General features: G+C 41.0%; 1 protein-coding gene across 2 annotated transcripts in view; it reads right to left on the reverse strand.

The window, feature by feature from the left end:
- Positions 1 to 13,138, reverse strand: part of LOC139663933 (rab GTPase-activating protein 1-like) — a 55,951-nt gene extending 42,813 nt beyond the window's left edge. For both annotated transcript variants that reach the window (XM_071542718.1, XM_071542719.1), the window contains exons 1-4: positions 12,902 to 13,138; positions 11,061 to 11,202; positions 7,254 to 7,467; positions 1,250 to 1,424 (exon numbers count right to left, since the gene is read on the reverse strand). In XM_071542718.1, coding sequence (XP_071398819.1) covers positions 1,250 to 1,424; positions 7,254 to 7,467; positions 11,061 to 11,202; positions 12,902 to 13,039 — 669 coding nt within the window. In that variant the 5' untranslated portion in view covers positions 13,040 to 13,138. The remainder of the gene's footprint in view (positions 1 to 1,249; positions 1,425 to 7,253; positions 7,468 to 11,060; positions 11,203 to 12,901) is intronic.
- Positions 13,139 to 16,870: the final 3,732 nt, after the last annotated feature.

Below are 16,870 nucleotides of genomic sequence, written 5' to 3' on the forward strand. Positions count from 1 at the left end.
GCAGACTCTTTCTCATCTGGGAAAACCAGTTTAGAACATTAGAAATGACTTCCTTAGAGAACGACTTTTACTTTTATTACTAGCTTCCCATTTGGAAGCTAGTAATTACGGTAACTCCCATCTGACGTGAACGCGGCATTATGCATCACACCAATATGGCTGCTGCCACTGCCGGTTCAGAGAGTATTTTCAATCCACTTGACAACACCGGGAACAATTTATCTGTCAAATTTTGATGAACTGCCACCAACAGTGGCATCGGGACTTTTAAGCGACATGCCGTCTGTGGACCGCAACAGTTGGGTTAACCTTAATACAAACCTAACCCTAACTCAAATACATATCAATAATTTTGTCCCCCAACCCTCTACTATCTGCCATTTTTTCAAATGATGTAATGTAACAAGTGTTGGTAAGGTAAAATATCTTGGACATTTTATTACAGAACAAATGACAGATGATGCCAATATGTATAGGCAATGCCACAGGATGTATGCACAAGCAAACATTCTCTCACACAAGTTTAGTATGTGTACAGATGGAGTGAAGGTGTCTCTGTTTAGAGCATGTTGTACACCACTCTATACTGCACACCTGTGGTCAAACTACAAAAAAGCTTACAGAGACCTCAAGTAGCTTATAATGATGCCATGAGAATATTACTTAAAAGACCTAGATGGTGTAGTGCAGGTGAAATGTTTGTGGCTGCAGGAGTCAAGACTTTCCAAGCTGTTTTAAGAAATCTCATGTATAAATTTATCTGACGGCTTAATGACTCTGTAAATGAAATCATCTTGGTTTTATCAAACATAAGGTTTAGTACTATACGCTACCAATCCCAGCTGTGGAGACATTGGTACAGTTGTCTCTTTGTAAGGCATTAATATATATTTTAAACCATCATCTTTTATTGATCCTTTGTATGGAATTCATTGTATGTTATGTCCTGTTTTTGTATCTGGACCCTGAGTCTAAATAAAGTTTGAATTGAATTGAATTGTTGCACCTTAGGTCACCTAACAGCCAGTTGTGGTTCTGGTTCAAACCACTCGGACTAACCAAATCCACACCCCAGTCCAGGAGTCGATACCTGAATCTTTCTGGTAGAGAGTGCGGTTGCAGGATGCGGCTGTCACTCTCCTTCAAAAGCGAACTGTGTGTGAACTTCACAGGATAAGTGACAGCAGTGTTTAGCTGCAGAGTGTGTGTGTGTGTGTGTGTGTGTGTGTGTGTGGCCTGTGTGACTCACGGCTTCCTTGATGTGGCAGGAGAAGACGTGGATCTGGAAGTCCTCGGAGCTGCGGTAGCTCTCTGTGAAGGAGAAGCAGTCGCTCTCCACCGAGCCTTCCCGGCCGCGGGCGCAGAACAACACCTTGTAGATGGGGAAGCAGGCGATCTCTGTGCCAGAGGCCTGGTCCACGATCCTGACGACAGGAATTAAGGTATGAAGATGACATTCATTATTATTACATACATTTTGAGACACTAATATAATTACTGTAAACACACCAGACTATCAGTGGTCAGCCTGTCAGCCTCTATCAGCCTCTACTCTGCATCCTCCATTGTTTTTGATTGATAATTTTATTTCGAACATGTAAAAAAAAACAAAAAAAAAAAACAGATAAAAACAAAACAAGAATAACAATAAGATGAAATAAACAATAAATCTATACGACAAATTCAATAAACAAATTTGCATAAACTAATAAACTAATGAACTAATAAACATAATCTAACAAACAATAAAAAAATTCTCATAAACAACACAAATTAAATATTACATGTTCGAAAAGGAGTAGGAAGAAGTATACACTTATTTTTTCCTACCCCTTTCTCAACTACTCATCCATAAACTCATATATACAATTTATAAACAACTGTCCCAATTCTAAGTTCAACCCAAATATCCACCCGATGTCAATAAGATAAAAGCAACGGGGCTTATGGGAAATGTAGTCTTAATGTGGAGAAACACTAGAACTAACAATACTGCTGCTGTGAGATAGAGACCAATCATCTCCACCATGGACTCATTTGTTTACAGTTTTTTCACCAAGTTATTTCAGTTCATAGGGTGAGATATTGATGTTTTAAAAATGATACATGGGGCAACTTTAAGCATTAACTTTTAGATCACCAACATTACAAGTAACATAACGTAAGGTGTGAAAGAAAGGCTCAGAGCCACAGATATCCTGACAATCAATGGAATAAATGTTCTTGTGTCCCTAAATTTGGTCATGTATGATAAAGAGGCTCTAGGGAAGGAAATAAGAGCCAGGGAGAAAAGTGTTTTTAAACCAGACAGGAGCATTTTCAGAACAAGCAGAGGACAAACTGGAGAAGTGATTCAGGCGTGACGCTCGTTTTTTTAGGGCCTTTCAGTCTATTTTCATTAGCATTTTCTATCACGACTAAAACAAGTAAGATGGGAGTTCTGACCTTCAGTTTTTTTGTTTGTAGGAATACCATTAAAATATAGAGAGCCATAAAAAGCAGATTTAAATGGGAAAGCCTGTGGATATGAGACTGGCGTGTATGTTGCTTCATTATGTGTGGAGGGGGATGGTAGCATAGAGGTTAGAGAAAAAAAAGGGGGTTTTATTCCAAATTGCTACCTGAAGCTGGTTAGTCAATATTTAAGAAACAAAAGCGATTCTATCCCAAGCGGTCAAAACCACGGTTGAACTTTGAAGCCAATAAGGAAGTGGCTGAAAGCTGCAATTCCTCTTGTGGTGGAAGTTTTCTGTAATAAAAGAGACTTGGAGATGAGAAGTTGTCTTTCTGTCGTCTTTATTGCTTGCAAGCAAGGCACAAGATGTTCACCCATCAAGTGTGTGGAACAAAAAGGTGCAAAACAGTAAGTTTGCCTGCAGTATTAAAAGGTGAAATCCAGTCTGTAAAGGAGCTGGACCACATTCATCACAAGTGCTAAGATAACAGTGTTGGTGTCTCACAAAAGACCAGCTCAGCAAGATCCTCAAGGCCCAATTACTGAAGACAAGAGACTCCATTCAACTAAGAAATGGTATCATGCTTGATACATGATGAATAGAATGGCCAGGTTCCGGGTATATAAAAGATTTCCTGTGCAAACAAGGACCAACAATTCAACTAGCCACTATCTTATCTCAGGAAAGGTCAAAGGCATGAGAGAAGTGCTGAACAGCAGTTTGTAAATTTCCACACAGAGATGAGCTCTCATAATAATACAAAGAGAGTACAGTACAGATATTAAAGAGATAGAATAGTATAATAGTGTAATTTCCTCCACACCTCTAAAGCCTGAATTAGACTTGTGCCGCTGGAGCAAAGGCATGGGTGTCCAAGCGTTTATGGTTCTGTCGGTGATTGTGCAGCACAGCACCGAAACAGAAACTGCAGTAGCTTGCTTTGTTAAAGGAATAGTTCACCCAAAAATGAAAAATCCTGTCATCATCTCCTCCCCCTCATGCCAGTTGAAACTCAGGTGAAGTTTGTCCATATAACACACAGGGAGGCTGCAGCACAACTCCATAGCAGCCTTCTCCAAAACAACTGAAGTCAGTGGGGACCAGTTCTTCAGAGTTCCAAAAAGACCTACAGTATATTTACACCATCATTTAGTGCGAATCTGAACTACAGCTGATTGATTTGCAACAAATAATGGTGTATAGGTCTTTCTATTCACAGTGTGATTGTTTGTCTGTTTTTGTTTTGGAGCTCTAAAGAACAGGTCCCCATTGACTTCAGTTGTTTTGGAGAAGGCTGCTACCAAGTTGTGCTGCAGCCTCCCTGTGTGTTATATGGACTAACACATTTCACCTGAGTTTCATTTGGCATGAGGGGGAGTAGATTAGGGCTGAACAATCAAAATTTTATCGAAATCGCAATATGGCCTACTGCAATTTTCAAATAACAGGAGGCACAATATTAGTTAAAGGTGAAATGTGTCAAAATAGCATTTTAAATGAAATATTGTGGTGCTGCAGAGATGTCCTGGCCTACACATCATATTCTACAGACTTAAGAAAACATCTTTGTTTGGTACAAATCCCCGCAAAAATCACACCATAATCATTTTAGTACGTTTTTCAATGAAAATGAGAATAATGATGTAAAAATTATCATTCCCTCTAATATTGCAAATCATATTGCAATTGCAATATCAGTCAAAATAATCGCAATTAGATATTTTTTCAAAATCGTTCAGCCCTAGAGTAGATGATGACAGAATTTTCATTTTTGGGTGAACCACTCCTTTAACACAGAAGTAATAACAAAAGAAGAAGTAGTGTTGTCTCAAACTCCTGTTCTGGGACATTTTATCATGAATTCAGCGACATCTGGTAGTCTTTACAATTTGTGGATGAAGTGTCCTACAAATCAATATATCTGCAGCTCTCCTCAGCTCGTCTCTCTTCTATCTGCTCCGCTGTCTTCACTGTCGGTGGACAGCGACCGGAGACAGGTAGGAGGAAATACGAAGCGGGCCAGTCACCGTTCTTGTGGTCGTGCGTCGCCCGACGTGTAGTTAAATTTTTGGAGAGGAGCTGCGGCGTGGTTTGACGTGGAAGTATAATTTCCGTTTAATGTCCGCTAGGGCCGGCTCCAAAAAGACTCTAAATCCCGCCCAACTCCATTCAAGCCAATGGGACCACAGCTCAACTTCTCACTCAAAATATAAAGTCAATCAATTTTTTCAACAAGAGATTATGGTCTCAGTAGCTAATGTTTTGCCTGATATCAGACAGAACTGTCAACTCGTTCCACTCCATCTCCATCTTCAGTCTGACATTGCCTCCACTCTAACCGATTTCCGTGGGGGAGGGGGATTCGATTTTCCCTAACCAATCACTAGAGACCGACGTATCCGCCTGAATCTAACGTAATTTTAAGTCGACACTGATGCAAAAAAAAACATTTCCCCTTTGAATAAATCCCTTCAAAGCAGAGTGCTGTTCGGATTTCAAAGTAATTGGTACTTTTACTCGATTTAGATCAGCCTGGATAGCAGCGTCTATCTTGTCTATAGCGGTCGCCATTGTTGTTATTACTCCTCCTTGGTTCCGGCGCACAGCTTGACAACAGCATTAGTCCCGCCCGTGGCTCTGATTGGCTAATCGTTAGTCCCCCCCGGCGCTCATTGGACCGATCATTTTTCAACCGAGAAACCGCTGTTTCATGTCACGATGCCAGACCAGAATCAGTCGACTGGTGGAGTGGGCGGAGTCAAAGGTCTGGACCCAGGCAAGCTAATTTTTTACTTCTTCTAATATGTGTCCATGTGGCAATTTTCAAAATAATTGCTTCATTAACGGGATATAACGGTTATAAAATGGGGTTGTTTTCCAAATGATTGACAGGTCGCCTGTCCAGTGATCGACAGGTCGCTGATTACGGACCAATAGCAGGCGGAGCTTCGCTCTGGCTGCTCCGGCTCTAAAAAATGTCAACATGGCGGCGCTCGTACACTCCAACTTTTGGCTTCAAAACGGCCCTTCAGAAACCTCTGGGAGACGTCACACTCACAACTTTTTTTACAGTCTGTGGTCTAAAACCATACTACTTTGTAAGCAAAGATCTTAATGTGTGTCTTAATGTTTTCTTAAGGTGTGTCAAATTTTTAGGAATTATTAACAAGTTATAATCATGTGGGATGGTGTTTGTTCATTCCATTTGCTTTCCTAGAAAGATTCAGACCATATTCAATCGATATTCTTGACAAAAATACCCACAGACTAGTAGAAACCTGAGATCCCAGGGCAAAAATCCAATATTGTGAAGCTTTTTGATCCCTTTGACACATTTTTGTGCTTTAAAAATAGATGTTGATATCCAATAATGGCATCAGATACTGTTTTTCATTACTCAGCCCTAGGGCTCAATATGAGATGTGCTGTATGCCTTTATAAATAGCAAAAACATTTTGTATTCAGACTTCCATGTAATCACCAGATGACTGGGTGAAGCCACATCACCATCTGCAGCACTGCACATTTCAACCTACATCAACGTTTTCCACAGGGTGTAAACAGACGTGTCATTTCCTCTGTGGCGTAACTAAACCCGTCATGTTCACAGTTTCTCTCCTGATCAACTCAGTTCGTATCCACTGCGTTTGTCATTTCACTTCTTCTGCCTCAGGAACACGCTGAAACATATCTCCACTAATACAAGTTGATGTTTCCTTGCCAATATTTGTGCAGTTTATCAAGCAGCGTGACAAATTACCAGGCAAACGCTGGTGAGGATTTTTGCTGTGGTCGGTACTTTTTTCTTTCTATTCTACCAGCCTTCGATCAAAGCTCCTGTACTATACTATTATATATGGGACGATATATCAAAATGCAATATATCACAATACAAAAATATGACAATACGTATCTTGGGTCAGAAAAATGAATGGTAATATCAGCTCCATGTTATTCTGCTGTAGTAATCACTAATGAGACTCTTGACCATCACAGTTTCACAAGCTCTCCATCCAAATGATATTATCGTCACTTTGTAACGACAGTTTTAAATTGTTGTTTACATTCTAGCAGCCAATGGCATCGCTGGAAAGATTTGTGTCTCAGAATTAAAACGTAATTCTGCACAGTCAGACTTTGTTGTCATTGAACTTTTATTTATCACATTGTATCCTGATTGTATTGAATCGTGAACCCCATATCAAATATCATATCATATTGAATTGTGAGATAAACATATATCATCTCTATCGCTGCCCCAAAACTATGGAATTCTCTTCCTCCCACCATCCGATTCTCCCCGACTACTGAGATCTTCAAGAGTCATCTTAAAACACACTTCTACTCATTAGCTCTTAACTGTGCCTAACTTAACTTAACCAGCTCAGGTATTTCTCCTGAAGTCTCTGTAGGTCTGTGTTGTCACTTTGGGCTCTGTGTGACCATGTGCCTTTACTATTATTATTATTATTATTATTATCAATCATCACTCTGATTTTTTCTCCTCTTCTATTGTGTTTGTTTTCCTCTGTGTGTGTTGTAAAGCACTTTGGATCAACTGTGTTGTGTGTAAAGTGCTATATAAATAAAGTTGAGTTGAGTTGAGTATATACTATATCAAAATACTGCCTGGTAAAATAGTGCGAGTGGCTGGTGAATTTGGGAGTCCATCAGTCACTGTGGCCAGTGGATAAAAAAAAAATTAAGGTTTCATGTTATCTTATTGACCCAGGTCTCTGTCTCTCTCACACACACACACACACACACACACACACACTCTCTCTCTCTGCGGCTGACCTGACGGAGCCGTCGGGGCCGGTGGGGACGTGCAGGGTGACGGGGATGGGGATGGCGCTCTCGGCCCGCAGGGTGGCCATGGCTCTCTGGGCCTCCGGCTCGTTGCGGGGGGCTTTGACCCAGGTGCAGCCCAGGTAGGACAGCTTGCTGAACTGGACGCTGTCCTCCTCCGGGACGGGCGGGACGGGCGCCGCCGGACACACCACCGACACCTCTGTGGACGGACGGACAGACAGGTGGTGCTGTGGTTAAAAGTCACGTTGTCATGGCTGCTGACTGAATGTTTACACTTGTTGAATTTGCTTTGGCAGTTGAAAATACGTCTGCATAAAAGCTTTTCCAGCTGCCATAAACACCAGGGGCCGGATTCACCAATGTGTTCTTAAGATAGATCTTAAGTGCAATTCCTCAATATTTCCTTAGTAACAGTCTCATTTCTTCAAATTTCTTTCATTTTCCAACTTAAGAACTTCTCAAAATAGGGCCTGAATTAATTCTGGTTAATAAACTTTAGGCTTACTGCCACTGAGGCTAGGAGATAAGGCTAGGAGGCTAGGAGACATGGCTAGGAGGCTAGGAGACAAGGCTAGGAGGCAACCCAAAGTGCTTCTATCTACAAAACAATTGGTGAAAAACCTATTTAGAGCAACTAGAGCAAAGATTTAAACATTGGTTGCTGTTGGTAACTGTAAAATTTGCAGCTTATTTTCAACAGACATGAGACAGAGGCCTACCTGGCCCTACACCAAATAAAGCTTTACAATAAATGTTCATCTTAATGTTAGGTGTAGGGGAACCTATGAAGACTTTGAACTATAACCTAATTGTTTAAAATTACCTTTACCTTTTCACTGTAGGAGTTTTAAGACAGGTGAAGGGCCGTCTTAAAGTTAAGAAAAAAATCAAGAACAAATTTGAGAACTTTCATTTCAAGAATACCATTTATTCGTAAGTTTTTTCTTAGGAAGAAACATAAGAAGAAAGTTAAGAAAATACATAAGAACTGTTTTTGAGAATAGCATTTTTTCCTATTTTTTTTTCTTAAGACTAAAGTTAAGAAAAAGGTGGCACTTGAGAAGATTTTTTCTTTTCTTAAGAGGGTTTTGTGAATCCGGCCCCAGCTTTGTGAAGCTCATACATCTTCAGGTTTTTGTTGAGAGTGTGTTACAGAGGTGGTGAATCAATTCTTTTTTTTTTTTTTTTTTTTGCAAGTATCCAGTCAATCCCCGTCAGTGAGTCTCGACTTTCTGCCACCGCTCCTCTTCACCGGTGCAGTTTGTCAGTGTTTAGCACATCTGTTCCCCTTGCAACACTAAATAATTTTCCAGTTTTTGTAACCGATGCTCTCTGCAGCTCTGTTAGCTGCCTCATGTTGCTTTGAAGACTCACATATAAAAGTGGTGACTGTCAGAGCTTTTTAAAGCTGAAACACAGATAACTGACATTCAGTGTAATACGACGATACGTCTGTCTGGTCGGTTATGTGACTGAGATATAATTAGTTCAAAGTTCTTTTCCGTTATTTTGCCCACCTCCTATATTTTTAGAGAGAGAGAGAGAGAGAGAGAGAGAACGAACAGAAAAAAAAAAAAAACACGACGGAGAAGAAAGAAAGAGAAAGAGAAAGCGACCGAGAACGACAGAGGAAGTGAGGGGGGTCGTGTCTGAAGCGACCTTTGACCCCGCACTTTCACACTTGACAAACACAGGAAGCAGAACAATGAGAGTGTCAGCTGGCTCTCGCTCTCCGCCGTACAAACCGCTTCCTCTGTTCATTCACCAAAACACTTCCACCGCTGACTGAGAGCATGGGGAAGAAAAATAACAACACCATGTCCCCAAACTTCCCTCTGCAACATAAAGAAGTGTAAAAAGAGAACTAAGACCTTTTTTTTTTTTTTGGTTTTTATTTAACTTCAGGTCGTCCCATTGAGAATAATAATCCACTTTTCCAACTTTCACTTGCTTCACAGGCTGACCAATATTTTTTCGTGTTGCACTTGTTTCCCAGGCTCGTAATACACCAAACATAGTCGAAACGTTAGTCTTGCAATAAAGTTTGTTGCCTTTAATCCGTGTGCTCCAGTATACTTTGGACCATATCTCTGAAGTATGTTCACCCTGAGTTAAGCGCGTGGGAATTGAACCTCTAACCCCAGCAGCTTTAATGCCTTGCAGGAACACATACTGTATCTAGCGCTGTGTTTCTGTGCTGTCGACACACTGATATCAGCTCTGCCCTTGCTGATAAACACGTCAGAGAGTTCAGATAGCGGCCTCGCTAATCTGATACAGCGTGGAACTGGATTTTGTGATGCGAGTGGTACGGACAGCTTCATTTCCCCCCCCCCCGGTGCTTTAACCTGTATTCACCCAAGGAAGCTTTGCTCTCTGTCATCGCCACCCGGCCTCACTTCCACTGATCCAACACCGGAGACGTTAAAATCCGGTGAAATTAGAGAAAAGACTTTAAGATTTAGGCCCCCTGTTCACACCGCAGGCCTTCATGCTCAATTCCAAACTGTTGCTTACACTACCAGCCAAGTTTGGACACACCACATTTTTCTTTATTTTTACTATTTTCCACATTTTAGAATAACAGTAAAGACATCAAAACTATGGAATAACACAGATGGAATTATGCAGTGACCAAAAAAAGTGTTAAACAAATCAAAACCATCTTATATTTTAGATTCTTTAAAGCAGCCGCCCTTTTCCGTGATGGAAAGGCAAAGGCTTTCATACATAGGATCAACTTCACTATTTATATTTGTCTAAGAAACTACTTGTCTAAGCATTTAAGCAGAAGCCTTTAGATCCAAATGGCTTTAAGAGAATGAGAAACAGAGAACATTCAGTCAGGTGGGTCCAAACTTTTGACTGGTAGTGTAAGCCTATATCTGATTTTTGGAATGACTGTTCATATTCTGGGATGCAGCTCACATCCCATACCAATATGAACTGACCTCACATCTGTTTTTGTCTCAGTACATTTCGGTTACTCTGTGTGTCTTTGAGTTTTGTCTGAACTGATCCGTCTTCCCAAATACCAATCAAGTCTCCATTTGTCTTTTTTTTTTCCCATTGCTGTGTCCGCTCAGATAAGCAAACAAAATTATGACAACTGAATGACATAAGATTTACTTGTCACCATGGCAACGCTGAGGCATTCATGTCTGACATGTAGGTCTCATGTCGTGGGATACATGCCCATGTGATGTAGATGAGTATTGAAAAAAAGTCACTCCGTGCAGTTTTTCACTGTTCACACTGATTAGAAAAAAATCGGATCTGAGTCACATGGGAGGCAGAAAAAAAAATCTAAATTGTGAAACTTTCAGCTGCAGTATGAACAGAGTCTGAGATTAAGAGACACAAAGAGATTAGTTGCTTACTATACTCATTTAAAAAAATGATTTTGCAAATTAGGAGCAAGACTTATGCGCCAAATACTAAACCACCAGTCAAAAGTTTGGACCCACCTGATCGAATGTTCTGTGTTTCTCATTCTCTTAAAGCCATTTTGATCTAAAGGCTTCTGCTTAAATTTGATGGCTATGTATGAATTTCTTTCCAAAGCCTTTGCCTTTCCATCAAGGCAAAGGGCGGCTGCTTTAAAGAATCTAAAATATAAGATAGTTTTGATTTGTTTAACACTTTTTTGGTCACTGCATAATTCCATTCTTTACTGTTATTCTAAAATGTGGGAAATAGTAAAGAGAAAGAAAAATGTGGTGTGACTGACTGACTGACTGACCGTAAACACACTGACACTGTGATTGGACCGAACAGATCCAGACTCTGTACCTGCGGGTCGGGGCTCCAGGACCGGACCCTGCTCCCTCTGCTTCTCCATCTGCTCCACGCTGCTCTTCTCCTCCTTCACCTCGTCGTCGTCCAACACCTCCTCCATCGCTTTCTCCAGCTGCTCACTCCCATTCCACGACATCTGAGGGAGGGAAGGAGGGAGGGAGGAAGGGAGGGAGGGAGAGGATGGAGGGAGGAAAGGAGAGAAATTGAAGATAGGGAGGGAGAGAGAAAGAAAGAAAGGGAAATGAAACAGAGCAAGTGAAAGGAAAATCAGAGGTGATGGAGGGAGAAAGAGAGAGAGAGAGCGAGGAGGGAGTGAATGAGTGACTTCCAGCTTGATGGACTGAGTGAACACTTCAGTTAAACTGATTAAACGGACAGACAGATAAAAGGCCGGTCCATGTCCAGCTCCTTTCCACCGGCAGCAACATGAGGTTCCCGGGAGATCAGATTGTAATCGGACAGAAAAAAAAAAACGCATCAAATCCAGGTGTAAACACAAAGAAGACGCATTGAGACGCTTTTGTCCAAATTAAAAACAAAGCATAAATGAAATCTGCAATCCATGGATAGCAAAAAAGACAGAAACATAAATGGAGATAAAGTTTAAGTGCACAGATCCAATAAGGAAACACACAAATCAAACAGGAGTAGTAACATGTCAAAATTTTAAAGGAGCTCTAAGTCCCCATGAGCTGAACTCCCATTACTGTTACTTCCTGAAAAACAGTGTGTCTTTAATGGTGACATCATGCTGCACCAGGAGGCGGAAATAAACCAATAAAAAATTACACATTTTTGAACAGTCCCGCCCTTCCGCCCCTCCCAGAATTTTAATTTAATTCAATGAAATTCTGTGAAATGCCATGTTTTTTTTTGTGGTTATCCATACATTATGATTGAATGTGTTTGATTTGTTGAACTGTCTTTTATTTGAGTCATAATGTTTTGATTTATAATGTTCAGCGAGTCGAGACAAACTCTCTCTGAAGTGGAATTTCATGGGATTTAATGAATCAGTTCTGTTTCCTGTCGTTCCAATTCAATTCACATTCTGTTTCCTCACAGCTGGGAGACTTTCACACTCACACTGCAGGAGCTGAACTGGAGTTTACCACGTTTTCTGACTTCAGGTCATGAATGGACCGACCCTGGTGCATGTTGCCTCTTTAGCCCTCATCCTACCTCTGGGGTACCCACAGACCCCAGAGCTTTACTTTTTGTCATATCTCACAGGTGCTTTATTCTATCATTCCAATTTTTCATGACTTTGTCAATCAATTTGTTCCTAATGACTTCATATCATTGTTTTCTGTTTCTGTTTTAATTCATGCTTTTTAAAAATACCAATGTATTGGGGTCCTGGGGAACCCCGGTCAAAAGCACCCAATTCCGCCTATGCAGTTTTAATAGATGGAACTATTTATTGAGTTCATGTTTGCCATGGGTCCTAATTTAAAGTATCACACACTATCGGGGGGGGGGGGGGGGCTCTCTGTCAGTCATTTTGAAGGAGACAGACACAGATGCAGCAGACACAGATTTCCTCATGTGCTCTGTGACCCTAAATAATGCTCTTCCTAAGGTCAGATGATGTTCAAAGTCACAAATACAATACATCATTTAATTTACTGTAACTTTCCTAAAATAATAATAATCTGTTTTTTTTTTCAGATGACATTAATTACATAACTAATAACGTTTTGAGAAGAAATAAGTTAACATTTTGCTATGATGGTTGTTTCTTACAGTAGTTTAGTCGGTAGTCCTTGTATGTTGAATATGTTGGCAGGATGAGGGTTAATGTCAGGTGTAAAGTGTGTCTGTGTGTTTCTGACCTTCAGTCTGGGTTTGCCCTCTGAGCCGGGCGGCGAGCCGGCGGCGCTCGGCTGCACCAGAACAAACTCCTCGCTGGTGACGGTGGCCACGGACTCTGTGGAGCCGCCGACTTTCCCCAGAGACGAGCTGTCGTCCATGACTCGCTGACTGGTCGCTCAGGTCGGACAGGGAGACCGGGGTTCACGCTCGCCCCGCTCCTCTCCGCTCCGCTCCGCTTGGCTCCGCCCACTCCGCCTGCAGCTCTAAACACAACACACAGGTACGGATGGAATCAATCAAATCAACATCACAACACAAAAATGTGACTTATGTCCAGTAGGGCTGATCAATTAATCGAAATTTTATCGAAATCGCAATATGGCCTACTGCAATTTTCAAATCGCAGGAGGCGCAATATTTATTAAAGGCCAAATGTGTGTCAAAATAGCATTTTAAATGAAATATTGTGGTGCTGCAGAGATGTCCTGGCCTACACATCATATTCTACAGACTTAAGAAAACATCTTTGTTTGGTACAGATCCCCGCAAAAATCACACCGTAATCATTTTAATACGTTTTTCAATGAAAATGAGAATAATGATGTAAAAATTATCATTCCCTCTAATATCGCAAATCATGTCGCAATTGCAATATCAGTCAAAATAATCGCAATTAGATATTTTTTCAAAATTGTTCAGCCCTAGATTGTATTGAATCTGAGCAAATCCTAAACATTCGCCTCACTTTTTGTGACATTTTTCAAGCGCTGAAAAATAAATGCTGAACTGTACAAACAGCCTGCATGTCCTCACAAAGTGTAATTTATATCACAATCACAACTCAGCAAAATAAAATAAAAAAACTGCACTAGGATTTTCAATCAACATCAGCAGCTCTGTTTTCCAAAGATCCTTACAACTAAGGCTGCAGAGTGATTCATCTGTTATCGTACAGCAACTTTAGTTTCCACAACCCAATTACTGATAGTGAAAACTTCAAAGAGAAGTGAAACATTTCCTTTTATTTAGAATGTCCGCTGTGGTTGAAAACAGCTGTTGATATACGACGGCAAAAGGGCAGTAAAATAATTTCACTCCTCATAGGGAGAAGTACATTTCTCTACACGGGGGGGAGGAGTGGAATAAAACCCCCAACGAAATTAAATCTGCCCATTCTCTGAATAGTTTTAAAAAACAACTGAAAAAATGGATGCTGAGTAATTATTGCGATATCCTGATGAATTTTAGTACTGTATGTACATTTGTATATTGTATTTTAATTTATCGAATAAAGTCAATCAATCAATCAAATCATTGAGATTAATCTTTATTCATAACCGTGATCACAACATCTAGCAAAATAAACAGGATTATCATTTGAGCCATAATCCTGCAGCTCCTCTAACAGTGAGGGTAAACAGTATTTAGCACAAGCAGAAAGAGAACACAGTAGTTCATCTGAAACTGGACTTTACTGGAGGTTTTATTGGACTCCTGAAGGGTTTTATGTCAGAAGTTTTTAGAAGCCCTTTGAGGTTTTTATCTCACCTGCACAAATTTAGAATTAGTTTTCTCTTTCACTGTGCAAATAGGTAAACTAGTGCTGAATTGATTAGTCGATCACCAGAAAATTAATCGATCGACAGAGAATTAATCAATTATAATTTTGATAATAAATTAATGGTTTAATGAGTAATGGTCATTTATCAAGTACAAATACTAAACACTTGCTGATTACAGCTTCACAACTACTAAGATTTGCTGCTTTTCTCCATTTCATATCATTATAAAATTAATACTTTGGGTAATACTGTTTTTTTGGCTGCTGGTCAGACTTTGACTTTTTATTTTTTAAATTTTATAGACTAAATGATTAATCAAAAAATTATTTATGGATTAATCGATAATGAAAATAATCAATAGTTGCAGCCCTAAAGTAAACTGAACTACACCCAGGTTTCATGTCTGCTCAGCTCTGAAACATGGTGAATTATGGGAAAGTGAGCAAGTCGTAAAACTAACAACCAGAATCTAAATATACAGTACATGTGGACTGCTGGTTGTACAGTGAGGTGTTGTGGTTGTGCTGCACAAGAAAACACCAAACCTCAACACACCAAACCAGTCCTCCACACCAGAAACACACACGGCGCCTGGCAACAGCAGCTCCTCGGTGGGTGCGGGTTATATTTTTAGATTCCGAGTCTAGGCCAACATTATTATAATCACCGTATCGCTTTCAATTTAATTACACCAGTCCGCGAACACGGGCACGATTTGTAAATCTAATTGTAAATCTGCAGCAGCGCGATTCCTAAAAATATTCAGCAGGCTTAAGGGAAGTGAGTAAGTCTCTATCCAAATCTCTCACACCGTCAGACTGACAGACACGTGTGGTCAGAAAGCTGCCAAATCTGACAAAACACCCTGAGCCTCAGTTAACACCCCCCCCCCCCCCCCCCCCGCCACACCCCCCCCACACACACACACACACAAAAACAAACACACACACACACCACTTCCCATCATCTGAAGGAAACACCACCAACTTAACGCTGTCAAACGATGCTACTACCTCGACTCCTTTCAGCTTCAAATACAAAAACACTCCCTCTTAGTCTGGTAGGAGGCGGGGGTCCCCATGCACCCAGACTATCTGCTTTGCTGAGCAAATTAAAAGCTCCATATTCTCCACTTTCCAGAGTTTTATTTTGTGTCTTTCTGTCCATTCAAAGCTGTGTGTGTGGTGTCATGAACCAAAAACACTCTCAATCCATTTCTCCACGTTCATTTTCCAGCATCTCTCTGAGCCTTACCAAGAACAGGCCGTTTCGGTCGGCGTGTCTTTAAGGCTCATTAATATTAACGACCCTCTGTTCCGATCGGCTAACCGTTTCCAGAGTGAAACGTGAGACGCCGCGGCCCAGCGGCTACAGGTAGGGAAAACTCTCCGGTAATAAACAATGACAACCGCTCAACCGCTTTGAAAAAAACACTTTGTTAGTCTATTATTTCTTACAAAAATGATAATGAGCGAACCTTTGTGACGCCACAAAGTTACGGAAGTCCAAACGGCTCGTTTAGAGGCTCGCTGCACTAATATGGATTGTGTGGATTTAGTTTTGATACTTTCACCATGTTTAGATAGACCATCCAACTCCTTTATCATCACAGAGGAGAGGGGAGTCCTGCTTTACACCATGTGGGACCTTTAAGTCTTATCAGTAGGACTGTCATGTGTACAGCGGTGAGAATTTACATGTTCGATTCACATTTTAGGAACTTAGCTGACACAGTCAGCACAGCGATAGATTGATCCAGGTTACAAAGTTGAGCTAACGAGGTCCAATGATAGCGGTACACTGATCGATCAACCACCAATCATAATCGGCTGATAATCGCTGTAAATAGGTCATTGGTGATCAAACTTTAAATTGCCAGATCAGGAAAGCAGTCAAACGCAAATCGCAATGCAGACACAGGAGATGCATAACAGCCATTTCCAGGCCAGGTGTGAACATACAGCGATGTGAAGCCATAAAATCACATCGTTAAGAATCAGATCCCAAAAATCACATTGAAATCACCAGTGCAACCAAAACCCAAAGGTCTGTTTGTCTGGTGAAACAGTAAAAGTGTCTGGTGCAGTTAGCGCCCTGTCCTGATGTGAGTCCTGTCCTGATGCGAGTCCTGTCCTGATGTGAGTCCTGTCCTGATGTGAGTCCTGTCCTGATGGTGTAACTGAGTCCCTGTCCTGATGTGAGTCCTGTCCTGATGTGAGTCCTGTCCTGATGTGAGTCCTGTCCTGATGGTGTAACTGAGTCCTGTCCTGATCTGAGTCCTGTCCTGATGTGAGTCCTGTCCTGAGGGTGTAACTGAGTCCTGTCCTGATGTGAGTCCTGTCCTGAGGGTGTAACTGAGTCCTGTCCTGATGTGAGTCCTGTCCTGAGGGTGAGTCCTGTCCTGAGGGTGTAACACTGAGTCCTGTC

Source organism: Centroberyx affinis, unplaced genomic scaffold (genome assembly GCF_046629955.1).
Source record: "Centroberyx affinis isolate AG114_WGS23_722 - 3 ecotype Tasmania unplaced genomic scaffold, CSIRO-AGI_Caff_v1 ptg004173l_1, whole genome shotgun sequence".
In the NCBI taxonomy this organism is placed as follows: domain Eukaryota; kingdom Metazoa; phylum Chordata; class Actinopteri; order Beryciformes; family Berycidae; genus Centroberyx; species Centroberyx affinis.